A 21,863-nucleotide genomic window follows, 5' to 3' on the forward strand; every position below is an offset into this window, starting at 1 on the left:
ATGCTCATGATTATAAATGATTTCTGGCTCTGTAAGTCTATTTTCTAATGAAAATCATAGGTGTATTAAAAACATGTTCAGAACGTTTCAAGTAATACTGGCCCTGCTGAGAGTACTTCAGGGGTAAATTTAGGGCAGTAGGACAACCTACAAGTTGGAATTGCAAAATAAATGCCTGTAAAAGCAAACGAAGAGAAAAATTGGTAGTGCATTTATGGGATTTCCTAATATTCAGGTATTTCAATTAGTAGTGAAAGCTATAGGGATTAAATGTGTTCATCTGTGTGAAAGCCCTTCTCAAGCTGCAGAATGCAAGAGTTTTTAATTACCCTAAATCAGAAGTTGGTAAACTTTTTCTGTGAAAGCCCAGATAGTGGTATTTTTGGTTTTGTGGGTTATATGGTCATTGTCAAAACTACTCAACTTTGCCATTGTAGCTCAATAGTAGCCATAGACAACGCATAAGGAATGAATATGGCTGTGTTCCAGTAAACCTTTATTTAAAAACAGGGTGATGTGGGTTTGGATTGTGAGCCTGTGTTAACCACTGTCCTAAATAAAGGGTTTAGGACTTAAAAAAAAAAAAAAAAAAAAAAATACTCTGAGTAGTGTCAGGAAAGCTAGATAATGTAAGGAAATGAAAGAAGTAGTAAAAATTCTGTTAATTCAGAAATAATGTATGAAATACAATAATGTGTGAAATAATGTAGCTTTTATGTATTTATTTTTCAAAATTGCCCCGTTAGGAAATTTGCTTCACATGTTATGATATTTGGCAGATACTTTCCAGCTATGTGAGAAGAAATGCAGCATGTCATTTGGAGCATGAACAGTTAAAAGTTACTCTGTTAACAAGACCTTGTTATAATGCTTTTATATAGTTTGAGTCTGTTTTTTGTCTCTGTTCATGTGTTTAATAATTTTGTAAGTAAATTTACTAAACATGTAAATAAATGTGAGAAGAGATGTTCATACAAACCTGCAAGTGATGAAAATAATGCTAAAATATAGACCTGAGGGTAACACAAAAGAACGTGTAGTTAACACCTGCCATATTCTTTTTTATTCATGCCTTTTTCTAGAGTTATATATTTCAAATGCTATTTCTAAATCATTTCCTAATTCAAGGTAGTTTTTATAAATGACTCATGGATATGACAGGAATTCTATGGTCCAAGTTGTTAGCCTAGAAGTGGCTTTGCTTGCTTTTCCATTTAAATTCTAATTGTGAGAAGGAAGATAATCTGAGTTTTCCTAACTTTAGTAATGCTGAATCAGGATGACAGATTTCGAAGCTACTACCATGCCACCTCTTGCTCATTTGATAATGTGGCAGAGATGACCCCAATGGGGAATATAAGTTATGTGCATCTAATGGTTACTGATTGGGGTTAGCCATGGGAAAGAAGAAAAAATTAATCTTGATTTTGTGTAGCCTACCAGTTAAGACACATGTTCCATTTTCCTAAGAACAGATTGAAAAAAGGGCAGCTATATTGGAAAGTTCTACTTTGACAAAGGTAATTCGTGGCATTAGTACCATAGAACTTAATGTTGATATTTATGATTGCATTTGCTCTGGGTATTCTGGTGCTATAACAGTTTTGAATGAGGATGTTAAATGAACGTTCATATGAAAATACTACCTTTTTAGAATTTATTCATCAAAAAAGGTATGAGGTCTACAGGACATATTTAGAAAATGAATCAATAGAATTTCAACTGAAAATGAGTAAGCCTAATTTGTGTCTTGTTTATTAGTATTCAGCAGTCACTCACAGTTCTAGTTCCACGTGTCTGGCCTTTTTTGCATCACACTATATCATCAGTTCGAAGAGCAGCATTGGAAACTCTATTTACGTTATTATCAACACAGGACCAGGTAAGAACTAATAACTATGTGTAGTGATGCTGAAATTACATAGAATAATTTTATAAACTCAATCAATCTGGTTACCTTTGCTACATATCCAAAGATCAGGAGGATGCTGGGCCTAGTAGAAATGGTAATGGTGACCATGTAGACATATAAAATTATAATCACCATGAGAGCAGAAATATTTTAATATTTTGTTCTAGGTCATATTCCCAGCACTTGGACTAGTGCTTAACACATAGGAGGCCTTCAGCAAATATTTGTTGAGTGAAGGATCAATCGAATAATCTCTTTGTCTCAGAGGTCTATTATTCTGTCTTAGCTTGCTTCATGTGGTTGTCAGATAGGTGGTTGGCAGAACATATCCCAGGTTAGGAGGCTACATTTGGAGCTCTACAGTATGACTTCTAAAGAGTGATGATGAAATTACTAGGCACTTGCCTTGCTTAAGAATTAATCTTAAGCACATGGTATTTCCAAGGATAGTAAACATCAGAAGTCACAACATGAAGTGCCTAGAGAGATCATTCAGGTAATATCAGTATGTGAATGGAGTCTGTGCTGACCTAAGGAATCTTTGCCCTGCCTATAAAAGACTTAACATTTCTATTTTTAAAGTAACTATAGGTCAAACGAAATACTAGAACGTAGGGAAGTATCATAATCCATTCTTAGGACATGCTGTTATTTGTTGGCACTACAGTTTGAGCCAGGGATCTTTAAAAAGCAGTGGGTTTTTCTGTTTGTTTTGTTTTTTTAAGACAGTAGATTCTAGGATGGGTAAATGTCTCTCTTATGTTCACTAACCACACATTTCTTTGTGAATTAGAAATATTCCATGTAGACTTGCTTTAATCTGCAGCATGGGATTGTATTGTACTTCTTTGAATCAGTGTCTATAAATTTTGTTTTGCTATATTTTTTTATTTGATCTAATCAGAATCTTCTGAGGTCTATCTATCAGGTGTCTTATAATCCTCATTTGATGAGGCATGGGCTGATAAGACACACTGGCATGGGTTGTTTTGAATTTTCACTTCATTTTTGTTTTGTGGTTTTTGTCTAAATGTTTTTGGTGTAAGGTTAAATTTGCTTTGGTTAATCCTCTTAAAGTTAACAGATTTCCTTATTTCATGTTATTGTTTTTCTAACAGATTTACTTTTAAGAGCAGTTTTAGGTTGACCAAAATATTGAGTGAAAAGTATGTAGTTCGCATATGCCTCCATATTCCCCCACCCACACTTTTCCCTATAGTTAACATCTTGCATTAGTGTAGTACATTTCTTATGCTTGGTAACCAATATTCATCCATTATTAAGTAAAGTCCATAGTTTATATTAGGGTTCACTCTTCATACTGTTTTGTATGGGTTTTGGCAAATGCACAGTGGTATGTATCTACCATTACAGTATCAAATAAACTAGTTTCACTGCCTTAAAAAAAAATGCCTGTGCTCCACTTAAGTACCCCTCTTTTCCTCCTTCCGGATTCTTAACAGTCACTTACCTTTTTTAAGTCTCCATAGTTTTACCTTTTCCAGAATGTCAAATAGTTGAGAGTCATGCAATATGTAGCCTTTTCAGATTGGCTTCTTTCACTTAGCAATGTGAAATTAGGTTTCTTTATGTCTTTTTGTGACTCGATAGATCATTCCTTTTTATCACTGAATAATGTTCCATTGTATGGGCATACCACAGTTGATTTACTCACTTATTGAGGATTCTTGATTGCTTCCTGTTTTGGACAATTATGAATAAAGTTGTAAACATTCATGTGCAGGTTTTCGTATGGGCACAAATTTTCAGTGTGCTTAGGGTAAACACCAAAGAGCATAAGGAGATGTTTAATTTTATAAGAAAGTGTCTTTCAAAGCGGCTATACCATTTTGTATTTCCATCAGCAGTGAATGAGAGTTCTTGTTGCTGCGCATCCTCACCAATACTGGATATTGTCCGTGTTGCAGATTTTAGCCCTTCTAATAAATGTATAGCGGTATCTTACTTAAAATTGCAATTTTCCAGTGATATGTGATGTTGGGCATAGCTTCATGTGCTTATTTGCCATCTGTATCTCTTCTTTGCTGAAATGTCTATTCAGGTTTTTTCCTTTTTTTTTTTGGATTGAGTTTTCTTACTCTTGAATTTTAAGATTTTTTTGTGTATTTTGGATACACATCCAACATTGTTCTTTTAAGTCTTTCTGTTTTTTATTAAGGTGATTAAACTACTTGCAGCCTCTTTTTAACTTTAGTGGTTTTTAATTATTTGGTAATATATTTACTTAAGTTAGGTATTTTAGTAATTTATTTATAGTATTATATATAAATGGATTTTCTAAATAACTGAAACATACTTTTAACCAAAAATAGTTAACATTAAAATGATTGACACACCTGATCATGATCTTCAACTGTATTAAACATAAGGTAGTATTTTTTGATCAATCAGCCCACCAATATTGTTTATTGGTTATTAGTTTTTATATGGTGCTTACCATGGTATAGTGTGGGAATATTGTGATACATGAGAGGTGCTGCTGTCAGTGACTGAACTGTTCTTTTTCAATTGTTCTTTCCTATTTTTTTTTCTCTCTCTAATCTGTCAATCTCAATCTGACTTCTCTTGTTAGTCTTAAAATGTGGTGTTTCCTCTTATATTTCAAAATTTTTACAGTTTAGGTAAGATACCAAGGTTGTTCTAAATCCTCTTCTCTATTTTTTAGCCCCTAAATGATTGTTGATACTGGTTATTAAAATTACATGGTTGTGAAAACATCTCTGTGTTCTGTGGTGTTGATTTTCTTATCTAGGACTGAACTATTTTTGTCTTTTGAATTTGCCTTTACTGGCTTGTAAATGAAACTTTGGCCCTAGCATATGTAAAAAATTGATGATGATGACTCTTGATCATATACCAGAACTCTTACTGTTCTTTATTTGTGATTTGTAGTATGTCAGTCACCACTTATGCAGAGGTCTCCAATATTTGTTAAATAAATTTGTATAAAATTCTATGCAGGTTATTCAGAGAAATTTTTTTAAAAATCCAACATGGTTCTTATTTTTACCTTGTAAAAATTTACAGTGTGATTGTGACAAGACTCTTACATGATAAATTTTTTTCTTAAACATTTATTTATTTTTGAGAGAGAAAATGTGAGCAGGGGAGGGGTAGAGAAAGGGGGACGGAGGATCTGAAGCGGGCTGTATGCTGACAGCAGAGATCCTGATGTGGGGCTTGAACCCATGAACCATGAGATCAGGACCTGAGCCAAAGTCAGAAGCTTAACTGACTGAGCCACCCAGCTGCCCCTTCCATGATAAGTTTAATAAAAGAGTTAAATAATGGAAGAGCAGAAAATGAGAGATGTCAGGAAGCAACATTGAAGGTTAGACTAGGTGCTGAAGGACCAGGAGGATTTGGGTGATAGGACTAAAAACTAGTCTTCCCAAAAAAACCCCACAAAAAACAAAAGACCCCTAATCCTCCCTTATTTATTTACGTATGTATGTATGTGTGTATGTATTTTTGCATTTTTAAATGTAAATTTTAGTTAAAATACATTGCAATTTTGATTTCAGGAGTAGAATTCAGTGATTCATCACTTACATACAACACCCAGTGCTCATCATAAGTGTCTTCCTTAGTACCCGTCACGCATCTAGCCCATCTCCCACCATCTCCCTCTGTCAAACCATGGTTTGTTCTCTGTCATTAAGAGTCCCTTGTAGTTTGTTTTCCTCTCTTCTCTGTGCCCCCCATTGTTCCTCTGTTACGTTTCTTAAATTTGACATATGAGTGAAATCATATGGTATTTGTCTTTCTCTGATTGACTTATTTCACTTAGCATAATATATTCTAGCCTATTCACGTTGTTGCAAATGGCAAGATTTCATTCTTTTTGTTGGCTGAGTAATATTCTATTGTAAAGTATATGTATATAACACATCTTTAAATAAATTTTTTTTATTTTTTTAATTTATTTTTTAAATTTACATCCCAGTTACTTAGCATATAGTGCAACAGTGATTTCAGGAGTAGATTCCTTAATGCCCCTTACCCACTTAGCCCATCCCATCTCCCACAACCCCTCCAGTAACCCTCTGTTTGTTCTCTATATTTAAGAGTCTCTTATGTTTTGTCCCCCTCCCTGTTTTTGTATTTTTGCTTTCCTTCTCTTATGTTCATCTGTTTTGTATCTTAAATTCCTCATATGAGTGAAGTCATACGATATCTTTCTCTGACTAATTTTGCTTAGCATAATACCCTCTAGTTCCATCCACGTAGTTGCAAATGGGAATATTTCATTCTTGATTGCAGAGTAATACTCCACTGTGTGTGTGTGTGTGTGTGTGTGTGTGTGTGCGTGTGTGTGTGTGTCTCCTTTCTCCTCGAGGATATATATATATATATATATATATATATATATATATACACACACACACACACACACACACACGCACACACACACATACATATATATATGTACACACACACACACACACCACATCTTCTTTATCCATTCATCTGATGGACATTTGGGCTCTTTCCATACTTTGGCTGTTGTTGATAGCGCTGCTATAAACATTGGGGTGCATGTGCCCCTTCGAAACAGCACACCTGTATCCCTTGGATAAATGCCTAGTAGTGCAGTTGCTGGATTGTAGGGTAGTTCTATTTTTAATTTTTTGAGGAACCTCCATACTGTTTTCCAGAGTGGCTGTACCAGTTTGCATTCCCATCAGCAGTGCAAAAGAGATCCTCTTTCTCTGCATCCTCCCCAACATCTTTTGTTGCCTGAGTTGTTAATGTTAGCCATTCTGGCTGGTGTGAGGTAGTATCTCATTGTGGTTTTGATTTGTATTTCCCTGATGATGAGTAATATTGAGCATTTTTTCATGTGTTGGTTTGCCATCTGGATGTCTTCTTTGGAGAAGTGTCTATGTCTTTTGTCCATTTCTTCACTGGGTTCTTTGTCTTTTGCATGTTGAGTTTGATAAGTTCTTTATAGATTTTGGATACCAACCCTTCATCTGATATGTCATTTGCAAATATCTTCTCCCATTCAGTCAGTTGCCTTTTAGTTTTGCTGATTGTTTCCTTTGCTGTGCAGAAGCTTTTTATCTTGATGAGATCCCAATAGTTCACTTCTGCTTTTGTTTCCTGTGCCTCTGGAGACATGTTGAGTAAGAAGTTGCTACCGCTGACATCAAAGAGGATTTTGCCTGCTTTCTCTTTGAGGATTTTGATGGCTTCCTGTCTTACATTTAGGTCTTTCATCCATTTTGAGTTTATTTTTGTGTATGGTGTAAATGGTCCAGGTTCATTTTTCTGCATGTCGCTGTCCAGTTTTCCCAGCACCACTTGCTGAAGAGACTGCCTTTATTCCATTGGATATTCTTTCCTTCTTTGTCAAAGTTTAGTTGGCCATACGTTTGTGGGTCCATTTCTGGGTTCTCTATTCTGTTCCTTTGATCTGAGTGTTCTTGTGTCAGTACCATACTGTCTTGATGATTACAGCTTTGTAATTCAGCTTGAAGTCTGGGATTGTGATGCCTCCAGCTTTGGTTTTCTTTTTCAAGATTGTTTTGGCTATTTGAGTTCTTTTCTGGTTTCATGCAAATTTTAGAATAGTTTGTTCTAGCTCTGTGAAGAATGCTGGCGTTATTTTGATAGGTATTGCAATGAATATGTATATTGCTTTGGGTGGTATTGACATTTTTAACGATATTTGTTCTTCTTATCCAGGACCATGAAATATTTTCCCATTTTTTTGTCTCTATTTTCTTTCATAAGCTATCTATAGTTTTCAGTGTATAGATTTTTCACCTCTTTGGTTAGATTTATTCCTAGGTATTTTATGGGTTTTGGTGCAATTGTAAATGGGATTGATTCCTTGGTTTCTCTTTCTGTTGCTTCATTATTAGTGTGTAGGAATACAACTGATTTCTGTGCATTGATTTTACATCCTGCAACTTTGCTGAATTCATGGATCAGTTCTAGCAGTTTTTTGGTGTAATCTTTTGGGTTTTCCATAGAGTATCATGTCATCTGTGAAGAGTGAAAGTTTGACCTCCTCCTGGCTGATTTGGATGCCTTTTATTTCTTTGTGTTGTCTGATTGCTGAGGCTGAGACTTCCAGTACTGTGTTGAATAACAGTGGCAAGAGTGGACATCCTTGTCTTGTTCCTGACCTTAGGGGGAAATCTCTCAGTTTTTCCCCACTGAGGATATTAGCATTGGGTTTTTCGTATATGGCTTTTATGATCTTGAGGGATGATCCTTCTACCCCTACTTTCTTGAGGGTTTTTATGAAGAAAGGATGCTGTATTTTGTCAGATGCTTTCTCTGCATCTAGTGAGAGGATCGTGTGGTTCTTGTCCTTTGTTTTATTGATGTGATGAATCACATTGATTTGCAGATGTTGAACCAGCCCTGCATCCCAGGTATAAATCCCACTTGGTCGTGGTGAATAATTTTTTTTAATGTATTGTTGGATCCAGTTGGCTAATACCTAGTTGAGGGTTTTTGCATCCATATTCATCAGGGAAATTGGTCACTAGTGCTTTTTAGTGGAGTCTCTGTCTGATTGTGGAATCAAGGTAATGCTGGCTTCATAGAGTTTGGAAGTTTTCCTTCCATTTCTATTTTTTGGAACAGCTTCAAGAGAATAGGTGTTAACTCTCCTTAAATGTTTGGTAAAATTCCCCTGGAAAGCCATTTGGCCCTGGGCTCTTGTTTTTGGGGAGATGTTTTTTTATTAGTAATTCGATTTCTTTACTGGTTATGGGTCTGTTCAAATTTTCTATTTCTTCCTGTTTCAGTTGTGGTAGTTTATATGTTTCTAGGAATTTGTCCGTTTCTTCCAGATTGCCCATTTTATTGGTGTATAATTGCTCATAATATTCTCTTATTATTGTTTTTATTTCTGCTGTCTTGGTTGTGAACTCTGCTCTTTCATTCTTGATTTTATTTATTTGGGTCCTTTTTCTTTTTGATCAAACTGGCTAGTGGTTTATCAATTTTATTAATTCTTTCAAAGAACCAGCTTCTGGTTTCATTGATTTGTTCTACTGTTTTTTTGGTTTTGGTAGCATTGATTTCTGCTCTAATCTTTATTTCCTGTCTTCTGCTGGTTTTGGGTTTTATTTACTGCTCTTTTTCCAGCTCTTGAAGGTGTAAATTTGGTTATGTATCTGAGACCTTTCTTCCTTCTTTCGGAAGGCCTGGATTGCTATATACTTCCCTCTTACAACCGCCTTTGCTGTGTCCCTGAGGTTTTGGGATGTGGTATGATCATTTTCATTGGCTTCCATGTACTTTTTAATTTCCTCTTTAACTTCTTGGTTGGCCCATTCATTCTTTAGTAAGATGTTCTTTAGTCTCCAAGTATTTGTTTACCTTTCCAAATTTTTTCTTGTGATTGATTTAGAGTTTCACCATATTGTGGTCTAAAAATATGCATGGTATGATCTCAATCTTTTTAAAATTTTTTTTTTTTTTTCAACGTTTATTTTTGGGACAGAGAGAGACAGAGCATGAACGGGGGAGGGGCAGAGAGAGAGGGAGACACAGAATCGGAAACAGGCTCCAGGCTCTGAGCCATCAGCCCAGAGCCTGACGCGGGGCTCGAACTCACGGACCGCGAGATCGTGACCTGGCTGAAGTCGGACGCTTAACCGACTGCGCCACCCAGGCGCCCCGATCTCAATCTTTTTGTACTTGAGGACTGATTTGTGTCCCAGTATGTGATCTATTCTGGAGGACATTCCATGTGCATAAATAAAATTTTTTTTTTTAAGTTTATTTTGGGAGAGAGAACGCGCATGCAAGAGCAGGGGCAGGGGGCAGAGAGAGAGCGGGAGAGAATCCCAACCAGGCTCCACACACAGCCCGATGTGGGGCTTGAACTCACGAACCACTGTGAGATCATGACCTGAGCCAAAACCAAGAGTCGGATGCTGAACTGACTGAGCCATCCAGGTACCCCAACCACATCTTCTTTATCCATTTATTAGTTGATGGACATTTGGACTCTCTCCACAGTTTGGCCTTGTTGATAATGCTGCTATAAACATTGGGGTGAATGTACCCCTTTGAATCTGTATTTTTGTGTTTTTTGGGTAAATACCTAACAGTGCAATTGCTGGATTGTAGGGTAGTGTATTTTTAGTTTGTTGAAGAACCTCTATACTGTTCTCCAAAGTTGCCGCACCATTTTGCATAACCATCAACAGTGCAAGAGGGTTTCTCTGCATCCTCTTCAATACCTGTTGTTTCTTGTGTTGTTTATTTTATCCAGTCTGACAAAGTGTGAGGTGGTACCTCATTGTGGTTCTGATTTGCATTTCCTGGATGATGAGTGATGTTGAGCAAATCTTTTCATGTGTCTGTTAGGCATGTGGATGTCTTCTGTGTAAAAGTGTCTATTCATGTTTCTGCCAGTTTCTTAACTGGGTTATTTGTTTTTTAGATGTTTGATAAGGTCTTTTTTTTTTTTTTTTTTTAATGTTTGTTTATTTTTGAGAGAGAGAGTACAAGCAGGGGAGGAGCAGAGAGAGAGGGAGACACAGAATCTGAAGCAGGCTTCAGGCTCTGAGCTGTCAGCACAGAGCCTGATGCCAGGCTCGAACCCAGGAACTGTGAGATCGTGACCTGAGTCGAAGTTGGATGCTTAACTGACTCAGCCGCTCAGGCACCCCGATAAGTTCTTTATAGATTTTGGATACTAAACCCTTATCGATAGGATGAGTTTGGGAGTTTTCTTTCTATTTTTTTTTGGAACAGTTTGAGAAGAATATTTATTAACTCTTCTATAAATATTTGGTAGAATTCCCCTGGGAAGCCATCTGGCACAGGACTCTTATTAGTTGGGAGATTTTTATTCAGTTTCTTTGCTGGTTATGGGTCTGTGCAAATTTTCTATTTCTTCCTGTTTCAGTTTTGGTAGTTTGTCAGTTTCTATGAATTTGTCCATGTCTTCCACATTGCCCTGTTTGTTGGCATGTAATTTTGATAATATTTTGTTATAATTGTTTATATTTCTCTGTTGGTGGTTGTGATCTCTCCTCTTTCATTAGTGATTTTATTTGGATCCTTTCTCTTTTCTTTTTGGTAAGTTTCGCTAAGAATTTATCAATTTTGTTAATTTTTTCGAAGAACCAGCTCTTAGTTTTGTTGATCTGTTCTATTTTTGTTTATCAATTATTTCTGCTCTAATCTTTATTATTTCCCTTCTTCTGCTGGTTTAGACTTTATATGCTCTTTTCTAGCTCCTTTAGGTGTAAGATTAAGTTGTGTAGGGACCTTTCTTGCTTCTCAAGATAGGCCTGAATTGTAATATACTTCCTTGTTATAACTGGCTTTGCTGCATCCCAAAGATTTTGGACTGTCATGTTTTCATTTTCATGTGCTTCCATGTATTTTTTAAATTTCTTCTTTGATTTCCTGGTTAATCTGTTCATTCTTTAGTAGGATGTTCTGTAACCTTCATGTATTTAAGGGCTTTCCAAATTTTTTTCTTGTGGTACACTTTAAGTTTCATAACACTGTGATTTGAAAATATGCATGCTATGATCCCGATCTTTGTGTACTTGTTGAGGGTTGATTTGTGATCCAGTATGTGATCTCTTCTGGAGAATGTTCCGTGTGTACTCGAGAAGAATGTGTATTCTGTGTTAGGGTGAAATAAATTCCATCTGGTCCAGTGTGTTCAAAGCCATTGTTTCCTTGTCGATTTTCTGCTTAGATGATCTGTCCATTGCTGTAAGTGGGGTGTTAAAGCCCCCTACCATAATTGTATTATTATCAATGAGTTTCTTTATGTTATTAATTGATTTATATATTTGGGTGCTTCCAAGTTGGCATGAATATTTACAATTATTAGATATTTTTGATGGATAGACCCCTTAATTATGATATAATACTGTTCTTTATCTCTTGTTATAGCTTTTGTTTTAAAATCTAGATTGTCTTGTATTAGTATGGCTACTTCAGCTTTCATTGATGTCCATTAGCATGATAGATGGTCCTCCATCCCCTCACCTTCAGTCTGCAGTTGTCTTTAGGTCTAAAATGAGTCTCTTGTAGGCAGCATATAGATGGACCTTGTTTTTAAATCTGTTCTAATACCCTGTACTAGAGTATTTCATCCATTTACATTCAGAGTGATTATTAAAAGATATGAAATAGGGCCATCGTGTTACCTGTAGAGTTGGTGTTTCTGGTGATGCTCTGGTACTTTTAAGTCTTTGTTGCTTTTAGTTTCCCTCCCCTCCTCTCCCAACTCAAAGAATTCCCCTTGAAATTTCTTGCAGGGCTGGTTTAGTGGTCACAAACTCCTTTAGTTTTTGTCTGAGAAACTCTATCTCTTACTCTATTTTTTTTTTTTTTTTTTTAGTATTTTTATTTATTTTTGAGACAGAGACAGAGCATGAGCGGGGGCGAGGGGGGCAGAGAGAGAGGGAAACAGAATCTGAAGCGGGCTCCAGGCTCCGAGCTGTCAGCACGGAGCCCGACATGGGGCTTGAACTCATGGACGGTGAGATCATGACCTGAGCTGAAGTTGGCCACCCAGGCGCCCCTCTCTTACTCTATTTTGAATGACAGCCCTGCTGCATAGAGTATTCTTGGTTCCATATTTTTCCCATTCAGCACGTTGAATTTATCTTGCCTCTTCTTTCTGTCCTGCCAAGCTTCTGTGGACAGGTCTCCTGCAAACCTGATTTGTCTCTCAGTGTTAGGTTAATGACTTTTTTCCCCTTGCTGCTTTCAGGATTCTTTCTTTGTGTATTTTGTGAATTTCACTATGGTATATTGGTGATGCCTGGCTTTTGTTGAATTTAATGGAGCTCTCTGTGCTACTTGGATTTTGATGTCTGTTCCCTTCCCCAGATTAGGGAAGTTTTCAGCTATAATTTGCTCACATAAACCTTCTGCCCCTTTTTCTCTCCCTTCGTCTTCTGGGATTCATATAATATGAATGTTATTACTTTTTTAAATGTCTATTTGTTTTGAGAGAGAGAGAGCACACAAGCCGGGGAAGGCCAGAGAGAGAAGGTGAGAGAGAATCCCAAGCAGGCTCCTTGTTAGCACAGAGCCTGACGTGGGGCTCGATCCCATGAACTGTGAGATCATGACCTGAGCTGAAATCAAGAGCCTGACACTTAACCAGCTGAGCCCCTCAGTCGCCCCTGAATGTTGTTATGTTTTAATAAATCACTGAGTTCCCTAATTCTGCCTTCATGATCCCTGACCTTTGTTTCCCTCTTCTTTCAGCTTCATTGTTTATCTTCTGTACTGGTAATTTGCTCTTCTGGCTTGTCCATCTTCGTTTTTATGGCCTACATTTGGGATTGCCTCTCATGTATAGCATTTTAAATTTTGACCTTACTAGATTTTAGTTCTTTTATCTTTGTAGAAAGGGATTCTCTGGTGTCTTCTATGCTTTTTTCAAGCCCAGCTAGTATCTTTATAATTGTTGCTTTAAATTCTAGTTCAGACATCTTATTCATATCTGCATTAGTTAAATCCCTGGCCATCATTTCTTCCTGTTCTTTCTTTTGAGGTGAATTTCTCTGTCTTGTCATTTTGGAGGAAGAAAAAAGTAATATTAGAATGAAATAAAAATTAAAGAATTAAAAAAATCAAATAAAGGAAGTTAGATCCTAGGTGTGTTTTGGTCTGCTTATTAAGAGAAGCTTGATAGAAAAAAAGAAGAGAGAGAACATTTTTTAAGTAGTAAAATAAAATAAGCTTTGCTCCTTCTGTATCCAAGAAAACAAAAGTAGCAAAACCAAAACAGAAGCAACAACAACAACAACAACAACAACAACAAAAATGAACAAACAAAAAACCCAAATGAAGCTAGATCTCCTTTGCCCTGCAGTTGGAACTTTGCAGCAGTCTATGGTCAATTGACTAAGATAGCGGAAGGGATTTGTGCTGATCTTCTGGGATAAGGACCTGCTACTCTGATTCTCTGGCCCACATGCCTTAGAGTAGAGGTGCCTGGAGGGCTCAGGGAGGTGGAGCTTGGTGTAATGGCTTCATTCTCCACTTGGTGGCACTGTTTGGCTCACTGGGGTTGATCAGTGTTGGTGGCCTAATGATGAAAATGGTGTCTCTGGTCTACAGAACAGGAAGTTTGCACCCTCACAGACACACGACCAGTCATTCCTTCTGTGACCCCCCCTCCCCCCATTCTGCCAAGTGTGATATTTCACTGTAGCTTTGATTTACATTTCCCTGATGATGAGTGATATTCAGCATCTTTTCATGTGTGTGTTGGCCATGTGTATGTCTTCTTTGGAGAAATGTCCATTCATGTCTTCTGCCCATTTTTCAATTGTATTTTTTTTTTTTTTTTTTTTTTTTTGGTGTTGAGTTTTAGAAGTTCTTTATATATTTTGGATACTAACCCTTTATCAGGTATGTCATTTGTAAATATCTGCTCCCATTCTGAAGGTTGCCTTCTGGTTTTGTTGATTGTTTCCTTTGCTGTGCAAAAGCTTTTAGTTTATTTTTTGCTTTTGTTTCCCTTGCCTGAGGAGACCTATCTAAAAAAAAAAAATGTTCCTATGGCCAGTGTCAGAGAAATTACTGCCTGTGCTCTCTTCTAAGATTTTTATGGTTTTAGGTTCACATTTAGGTCCTTAATCCATTTTGAGTTTTATTTTTGTGTATGGTGTAAGAAGGTGGTAGTCCAGTTTCATTCTTTTGCATGTAGCTGTCCAGTTTTCCCAACAGCATTTGTTGAAGAGACTTTTTCTCATTGCATATTTTTGCCTCCTTTATCAATGATCAATTGACCATATAATATATAATCATGGGTTTATTTCTGGCTCTCTATTCTGTTTCATTGATCTATGTGTCTGTGTTCCAGCACCATACTGTTTTGATTACTACAGCTTTGTAGTATAACTTGAAATCTAGGAATGTGATACCTCCAGTTTTGTTCTGTTTTCAAAATTACTTTGGCCATTCAGGGTCTTTTGTGGCTCCATACAAATTTTAGGAATGTTCTAGTTCTGGAATGTTTGTTCTAGTTCTGTGAAAAGTGCTGTTGGTATATTTTTTAAAAATATTTATGTTGACATTTATTTATTCTGACAGTGCTGACAGTGCAGACTCGGCATAGGACTTGATCTCATGAACTGTGAGATCATGACCGGAGCCAAAATCGAGTCAGGTGCTTAACTGACTGAGCCACCCAGGCACTCCCTGTTGGTATTTTTTTTTCTTTTTTAATTTCAGTTTTCTTTCTTTTTTTAATATAATTTATTGTCAAATTGGCTTCCATACAACACCCAGTCCTCATCCCAACAAGTGCCCTCCTCATTGCCCATCACCTACTTTCCCCTCTCCCCCATCCCCTATCCCTGTTGGTATTTTTTTAGGGATTGTATTAAATCTGTAGATTGGTGTGGGTGTTATGGGCATTTTAGCAATATTTGTTAAGCATGGAATATCTTTCCATTTGTGTTATCTTCAGTTTTTTCATCAGTTTTATTTTTCAGGGTACAGGTCTCTCACTTCCTTGGTTAACTGTATTCCTAGTTATTATTTTTGGTACAGTTGTAAATGGGATTATTTTCTTCTCTTTCTGTTGCTTCATTATTGGTGCAGAGAAATGCAGCAGATTTCTGTATATTAATTTTATACCCTGCAAGCTTAGTGAATTCATCTGTCATTTCTAGTAGGATTTTGGTGAAGTCTTTAGGGTTCTCTATATATAGTATCGTGTCATCTGCAAATAGTGACAGTTTTACTTCTTGCTCACCAATTTGGATGCCTTTGATTCCTTTCATGAGAGTATTTTGGCACATGGCTCATCACTTGTCCCCTCCCCCCCACATATACACTGTCCTTCCAAAATATTATCTCCCTTTCTTTCTGTATCTTTCCTTCAGGGAATAGGGCAGTTCTCTAGTGCCACAAAACAATTCCAGCTTCTACAACTCACTGTGATTTTTTTGTTGTTATTACCTAACGTCACGATGCAGTGAAAACTTAATGGTTATTATTACTTTTATGATCTCAGCAACATTATTTGCTGAGAAAATATCAGAGTAAACTATGTCCGATGGTTGTATCTGTTATTCTTCTCTACAGCATTACCTGATGGTTGCTATTGACTGCTTCATAGCTACCTGCGAACTGTCTTATAATACAAGTTCATGATCTCTTATTTGCAGTTTTGAAATCCGAAGTTTTTTTTTTTGTAAAGTGAACCAACTTCTCAAACTACTCATTTGGTGAAAAGCCTGCTCATCTTGAAGAGAAACTTTAAGTCTTTATCCTAGTAAATACGCCCATTCACAAATTTTGCTTCAGAAATAATAACATATTTGGGTGCCACCACAGGCCCTGTTGAGGATATTACATAGCATGCAGTATATACAACCTCAGTATTGTTATAAAATTTGAAAAATTATGAATTTCAAAATATATTTGGCTCCAGGAATTTGGGTGAGAGATGATAGACATATGGTGATGATAAAGATCTATTCTCATTGGGGTACCTGGTGGCTCATTTGGTTAGGTGCCTGACTGCTGATTTTGGCTCAGGTCATAATCTCACTATTTGTGACATCGATAAACATTAAAAAAAAAAATCTGTTCTCACTTGAACTTCCCTTTTTCTGAGCTGCTTTCTATGACTATTATTACTTCAGTGGCTTAATGAAAAGATGCCTTAACTAAATAAAAAATCTGGATTCTAACCTTGGCTCTACTGTTTGTTAAATTTATGATCTTGGTCAAGTTGATTTAACTATTCTGGTGATAATCTTCACCCAGTGTTCCTTAGACTTATATGGGCTAAGTAAGATAATGTAAATGAAAGTGCTTTATTAAAATGTTAATGCTGTACAAATAATTAATAGTACAGATAGTAAGAACGATAATACTTCAAGTTCTGGGAATTCTTTTCTAATAATTTGCAATCTTATTTGTATACTGAGGTGTAAGAATGATATTTGATTAGGGGCACCTGGGTGGCTCACTTGGTTAAGCATCTGACTTCGGCTCAGGTCATGATCCCACGGTTCGTGAGTTCAAGCCCCGCATCGGGCTCTGTGCTGACAGCTCAGAGCCTGGAGCCTTCTTCAGATTCTGTGTCTCCCTCTCTCTCTCTGCCCCTCCCCTGCTCCTGCTCTGTCTCTCAAAAATAAATAAATGTTTAAAAAAAAAAAAAAAAAAAGAATGATATTTGATTATAGTAATAATCCAAGTTATTATTGAGGCCTTTATGCTGTGAATGCTGGTAAGCATGTAACATGGGTGGCTACTGCCATTCTGTGTTGCCGATGAAGGAACTGATGACCAAAAATTAAACTTTCCCAAGCTCTTGTAGCTGCACCACTCACAGTTACTGATTTCAGGCTCAGAATCTGGTCCAATTCTGGCTGACTTTCAGTTTTAAATTTTACATGGAGGGGCGCCTGGGTGGCTCGGTTGGTTAAGTGTCTGCCTTCAGCTCAGGTCATGATCTCATGGTCTGTGAGTTCCAGCCCCATGTCAGGCTCTGTGCTGACAGCTTGGAGGCTGGAGCCTGCTTCAGATTCTGTGTCTCCCTCTCTCTCTGCCCCTCCCCAACTTGTGCTCTGTCTCTCTCTCTCAAAAATAAATAAAAATGTAAAAAAAAAATTTATAAATTTTACATGGAGACAAAATGGATTTAAGTGCCTATTGAATTGCTTTCTCACTTTTGTATATTAAGTCATCTTAAGTACAAAGTGAAAACATGAACTCTTCTTTAAATTGCTGGTAACTCTATTGCTGAAACTGGTTTCATTTTCTAACTTCTCAATCCATTCCTCTCAATAACTGCAGTGTTGAGGCTAAATCTGCACTGTACCTCTTAAAGACTGATGCCTCTATTTCCTTGAAAGGATTCTGATTATCTTTAGTAATTTTTTGTTATGTTTTACTTTATGAAACCAGAAGACTTTATGACAAAGATGCCCTTAATCTTAAGGTTTATCCCATTATGACTGTGTATGCAGGCATACACGTCTCTAAAATACCCTTAAATAAAACGACAGTTAATACAGTTATTTATGAAATCTTATTACCATTAGACTTCTCTGTGACATACCATACCGTTTGTGATGTTAACATTTGGAAGTATTGGCAAGCCTGGCTTCTTAGGGAGCATGAAAGAATAACTTTTAAGCATACCAAACTAGTTTCATTTGGTAAGGACTTAACATCAAAGTGTAACTTTTTTTGTTAAACTAGTAGTTTGGCAATGAAAGTGAAGGAATTTACCATGTCATTTTCCTTTATGTTTTGTCTCATTAGCTTATGACTGCGTGTGTACATACAAGAGTGCTGTCTATGGATCTCTATGTCTCTCAGTGAACTACTTTACTGGAATATCTAGAGTAACTAGTGTTGTAACCACTAAGAGTTATAGCTGGAACTTGACTCATCAATCTAGAAAAATATGCCAGACATTAATCTTTTGTTCTGCTGACTGGGTCAACTTTTCCATTCCACTTGCATCACAGCCACTTTATGAGTCATTCCAAAATCTCAGTTACATACAGCATTGACTTGTTTGAAAGGCAAACTTTAGCAAGAAGCTTATATTTAGCATGAAGGTATATATGAAATTGAGTTGGAATGTGGGGATTCAAGATATAAGAAATTTCACATAGTCATATGTAGAAGACCAAAAGAATACACTTAAATAAGATTGACATTAGAGAATATTTGCATAATTAGGCATGGGCCAGATATTACAAAGATGTTAAAAAGCAAGAGCAGAGGTTAAATATTTAGCTGACTTTCAATAAATATTGATTGGACAAATGAATAGAATAGAGCATTATAAATTGTGTAAGAGTTCGGCGCGCATGCGCGCGTTTGTGTGTGTGTTTCTCTTGTGGTGAGCCAAAATAGGATTTCAGACCAAATTTGTGGAAGAACTCAGTGTGATTCATCACTTTGTTGTAACTTCTTTTCAAATCTCCTTCCCTGCAACCCCAAATCATTTGATATGGATATAAATGATGATGAATTTGCCTCCAGGCAGGAAATCAAATCAGGTGTTCCTGGTGGTGGTGATCAGATTGTTGCTTTTTTTCCACATCTACTCATTTTGTGGGCATGCTTGTGGGAAGACAGAAGGGGTGTAGCAAAAGAAAAAAGGCAAGATCTTACTCTGTCAGTTTTGCCAGTTAGGGATTTGTTACCAACTATTAATTGTGGGAAATTTCACACATTACTGTCTGTGACGTTGGACCATTTCCTCTAAGCAATATGGATTTATTCAACAAATATTTTAGTGCCTAATATGTGTTTACAATTCTTTAGATACTGACCAGAAAGAGACAGGTCTCTACCCTTTTATAGAGCTTAAAATAGGAAACTAAACAAGACAGGAGAAACTCCCAGACAACTAGACAAGCTCTAATAACATAATGAGGTGAGTGTCTGGTAGAGGAAGTAGATGATGCTGCTGGATCCTAGCTAGTGAGGTGACTGAAGGTCAGGGAAGGTCCTGCTAAAAGTGAAGTCTAAGCTGAGATCTGAAGGATGAGTAGAATTTAACCAGTGAAGAGCAGGGTAAAAGGAAGGAGCAGCAGGTGAAACTCTGGAAGCTGGAGAGAACATGATGGCAGTAAAGAGGAGGTGAAAGGAAATTGGCTGGAGGATAGAGTGTGAGGGAGTATAGATGGCTAGAAGTCTCACCTTGATTTTCAGGTACAGTGGACTGTATTATAATCTGATTTCTGTATGTCATCAATTCTCTTTATTCTGAGTTCTAGGAAGGAGTACATAGCAGGGAACATCAATCTGAATAAAGCAACTGGGAAGAAACTACCCCATCTGTGTCACACTAAATAACCACCATTTATTTTTCTCAGTAATGCCCACAGATGCACTCCCCTCTGTCTGATGCTCACTACAAAAATGTTGGGGACTACATGTAACACTAACATAAAGTGATAATTGTTATGTTAATTATTTAACACAGACCAAAACATTTTTTTCAAAAGCCATTCTTAAGCTTGAATTCACATATAACTTTCGTAATAGTGTTCCAGGTTATAGTTAATTTAAACTTGGTGAAGTAAACAGACTGTGGCAAGAATTTTTCTGTATATTAGTTTACACTGTACTGGATTAATGCTAAATGGTCATCAAACTTTGCAGACTTTCCCTAAGATTAGGGGGGAAATTTTTGATTAGTAGAGTCCTAGTTAGTAGCATACTACAGGTCCATTAACTACTTAAAAAAAAAAGTTGCGGGAGAGGAATTCCGAGGAGGATAATCTCTAAAGGAGTGAAAATAATAATGAGCTCCTCATTGCACCCCGTTCCCCCACCAATCTAATTAAAGAGACCTGTAAATACAAAGTAACAGCATTAGATTTCCTGCCTAAATCATTGCCTGCTAGAAGACAGGTGAAAAATTAATGAAAATAGGTCAGCCAGGTTTCAGATCTGCAATAGACAGATTGGCCCTGGATGGGCTAAGTCATACCTTGTGGTCTTTAAAAAAAAAAAAATTTTTTTTTTTCAACGTTTATTTTTGGGACAGAGAGAGACAGAGCATGAATGGGGTAGGGGCAGAGAGAGAGGGAGACACAGAATCGGAAACAGGCTCCAGGCTCTGAGCCATCAGCCCAGAGTTCGGGGCTCGAACTCATGGACCGCGAGATCGTGACCTGGCTGAAGTCGGACGCTTAACCGACTGCGCCACCCAGGCGCCCCTTGTGATTTTTTTAAGATCATACTAATAGTGAGCTAAAACCATATTACATTTTGCAACCATATTGAAAAGGAGATGATTGCACACTTGTCAGGTGAAGTGAATTCGGTCTCCAAATATTTTCCCAGCTTTATCTTATATTTTCTACTAAGCAGACTTTATGCTGTGCTACTACAGAATCTGCATTTTTAAAATACTAGTTCCTCTGATGATATTTAATTTCTCTAAATCTTTGGAATAAGAAATAGGATTCTCTTGCTCCAAAATCTTGTAAAAATTTATCACCCAGTTGAACCTTTTTGATAAAGCCATATAACAGTTGTATTACTTGACTTATAACTCTTTAAATAAGCTAACACCTGAGAATTGTATACTATAGATTTGCTGTTTTTGTTTTCAGAACTCTTCATCTTGGCTTATACCTATTCTGCCTGATATGCTGCGACACATTTTTCAGTTTTGTGTATTAGAAAGCAGCCAGGAAATTCTGGACCTCATTCACAAGGTACACAGTGAATATATCTGTACTCTTTTCCCCAGTGATTTGGTAGATTTAAAAAATTTTTCACAATCGCTATACTCTTGTTGGTCAGGAATTTTAAGAAATTAGAAATCAAAATATTTGAAAAGTCAGAGATTGCTTACTGTTAGTTTTCTATTACTGCCATATCAAATGACCACAAATTAGTGGCTTAAAACAACATAAATGTATTACTTCACAGTTCTATAGCTCAGAAGTCTGACATGGGTATCCTCAGGCCAGGCAAGATATGACAAGAAAATAGTCTTCTTATGGAATATAATAGTTAAATCTACTAGGCAAGTGTTTTAAGCACTTTCTGATAGCCTCAGTACAGAAAGTAAAATGAAGGAAAGACTTTTCTTTATCACTTATTTTGCTGTTTATAAGTATGCTTATTGATCCTGTGAAGTATCTTTTGGAATTCATTGGTAATACACAGAGTCTGATCGTTTTAGTTTAGATTTGTACTTTTCCCCCTTATTTGCAAGGTGTATTGGGATCTTTTAAGATGAGCCATTTGATATATTTAACTGTTTATAAAGGGAAATGGTACTGTTTGACCTTTCAAATCTGTTATTTGAGTCTCGAATTATTGCCTCTGAGGTGGCTCATTGTTAACAGCCTTGGATTAACAGTGGTGTTATTTCTACAGGCTTTTAATTACATTTAATGTTACGCATCAAGAAAGGTACCTTATTAAGTAAGATCATGAATCAAGACTTACATTGTTCTTAATTTAT

The 21,863-nt window shown here is 36.7% G+C and overlaps 1 protein-coding gene across 2 annotated transcripts in view; it reads left to right on the forward strand.

The window, feature by feature from the left end:
- The window catches only part of BTAF1 (B-TFIID TATA-box binding protein associated factor 1), a 120,324-nt gene that overhangs the window by 42,895 nt on the left and 55,566 nt on the right, over nucleotides 1-21,863 (forward strand). For both annotated transcript variants that reach the window (XM_045438197.1, XM_045438198.1), the window contains 2 exons: nucleotides 1,762-1,882; nucleotides 21,001-21,105. In XM_045438197.1, the coding sequence (XP_045294153.1) occupies nucleotides 1,762-1,882; nucleotides 21,001-21,105 (226 nt within the window). The remainder of the gene's footprint in view (nucleotides 1-1,761; nucleotides 1,883-21,000; nucleotides 21,106-21,863) is intronic.

The sequence above is a fragment of the Leopardus geoffroyi genome, chromosome D2, assembly GCF_018350155.1.
Source record: "Leopardus geoffroyi isolate Oge1 chromosome D2, O.geoffroyi_Oge1_pat1.0, whole genome shotgun sequence".
Lineage (NCBI taxonomy): Eukaryota > Metazoa > Chordata > Mammalia > Carnivora > Felidae > Leopardus > Leopardus geoffroyi.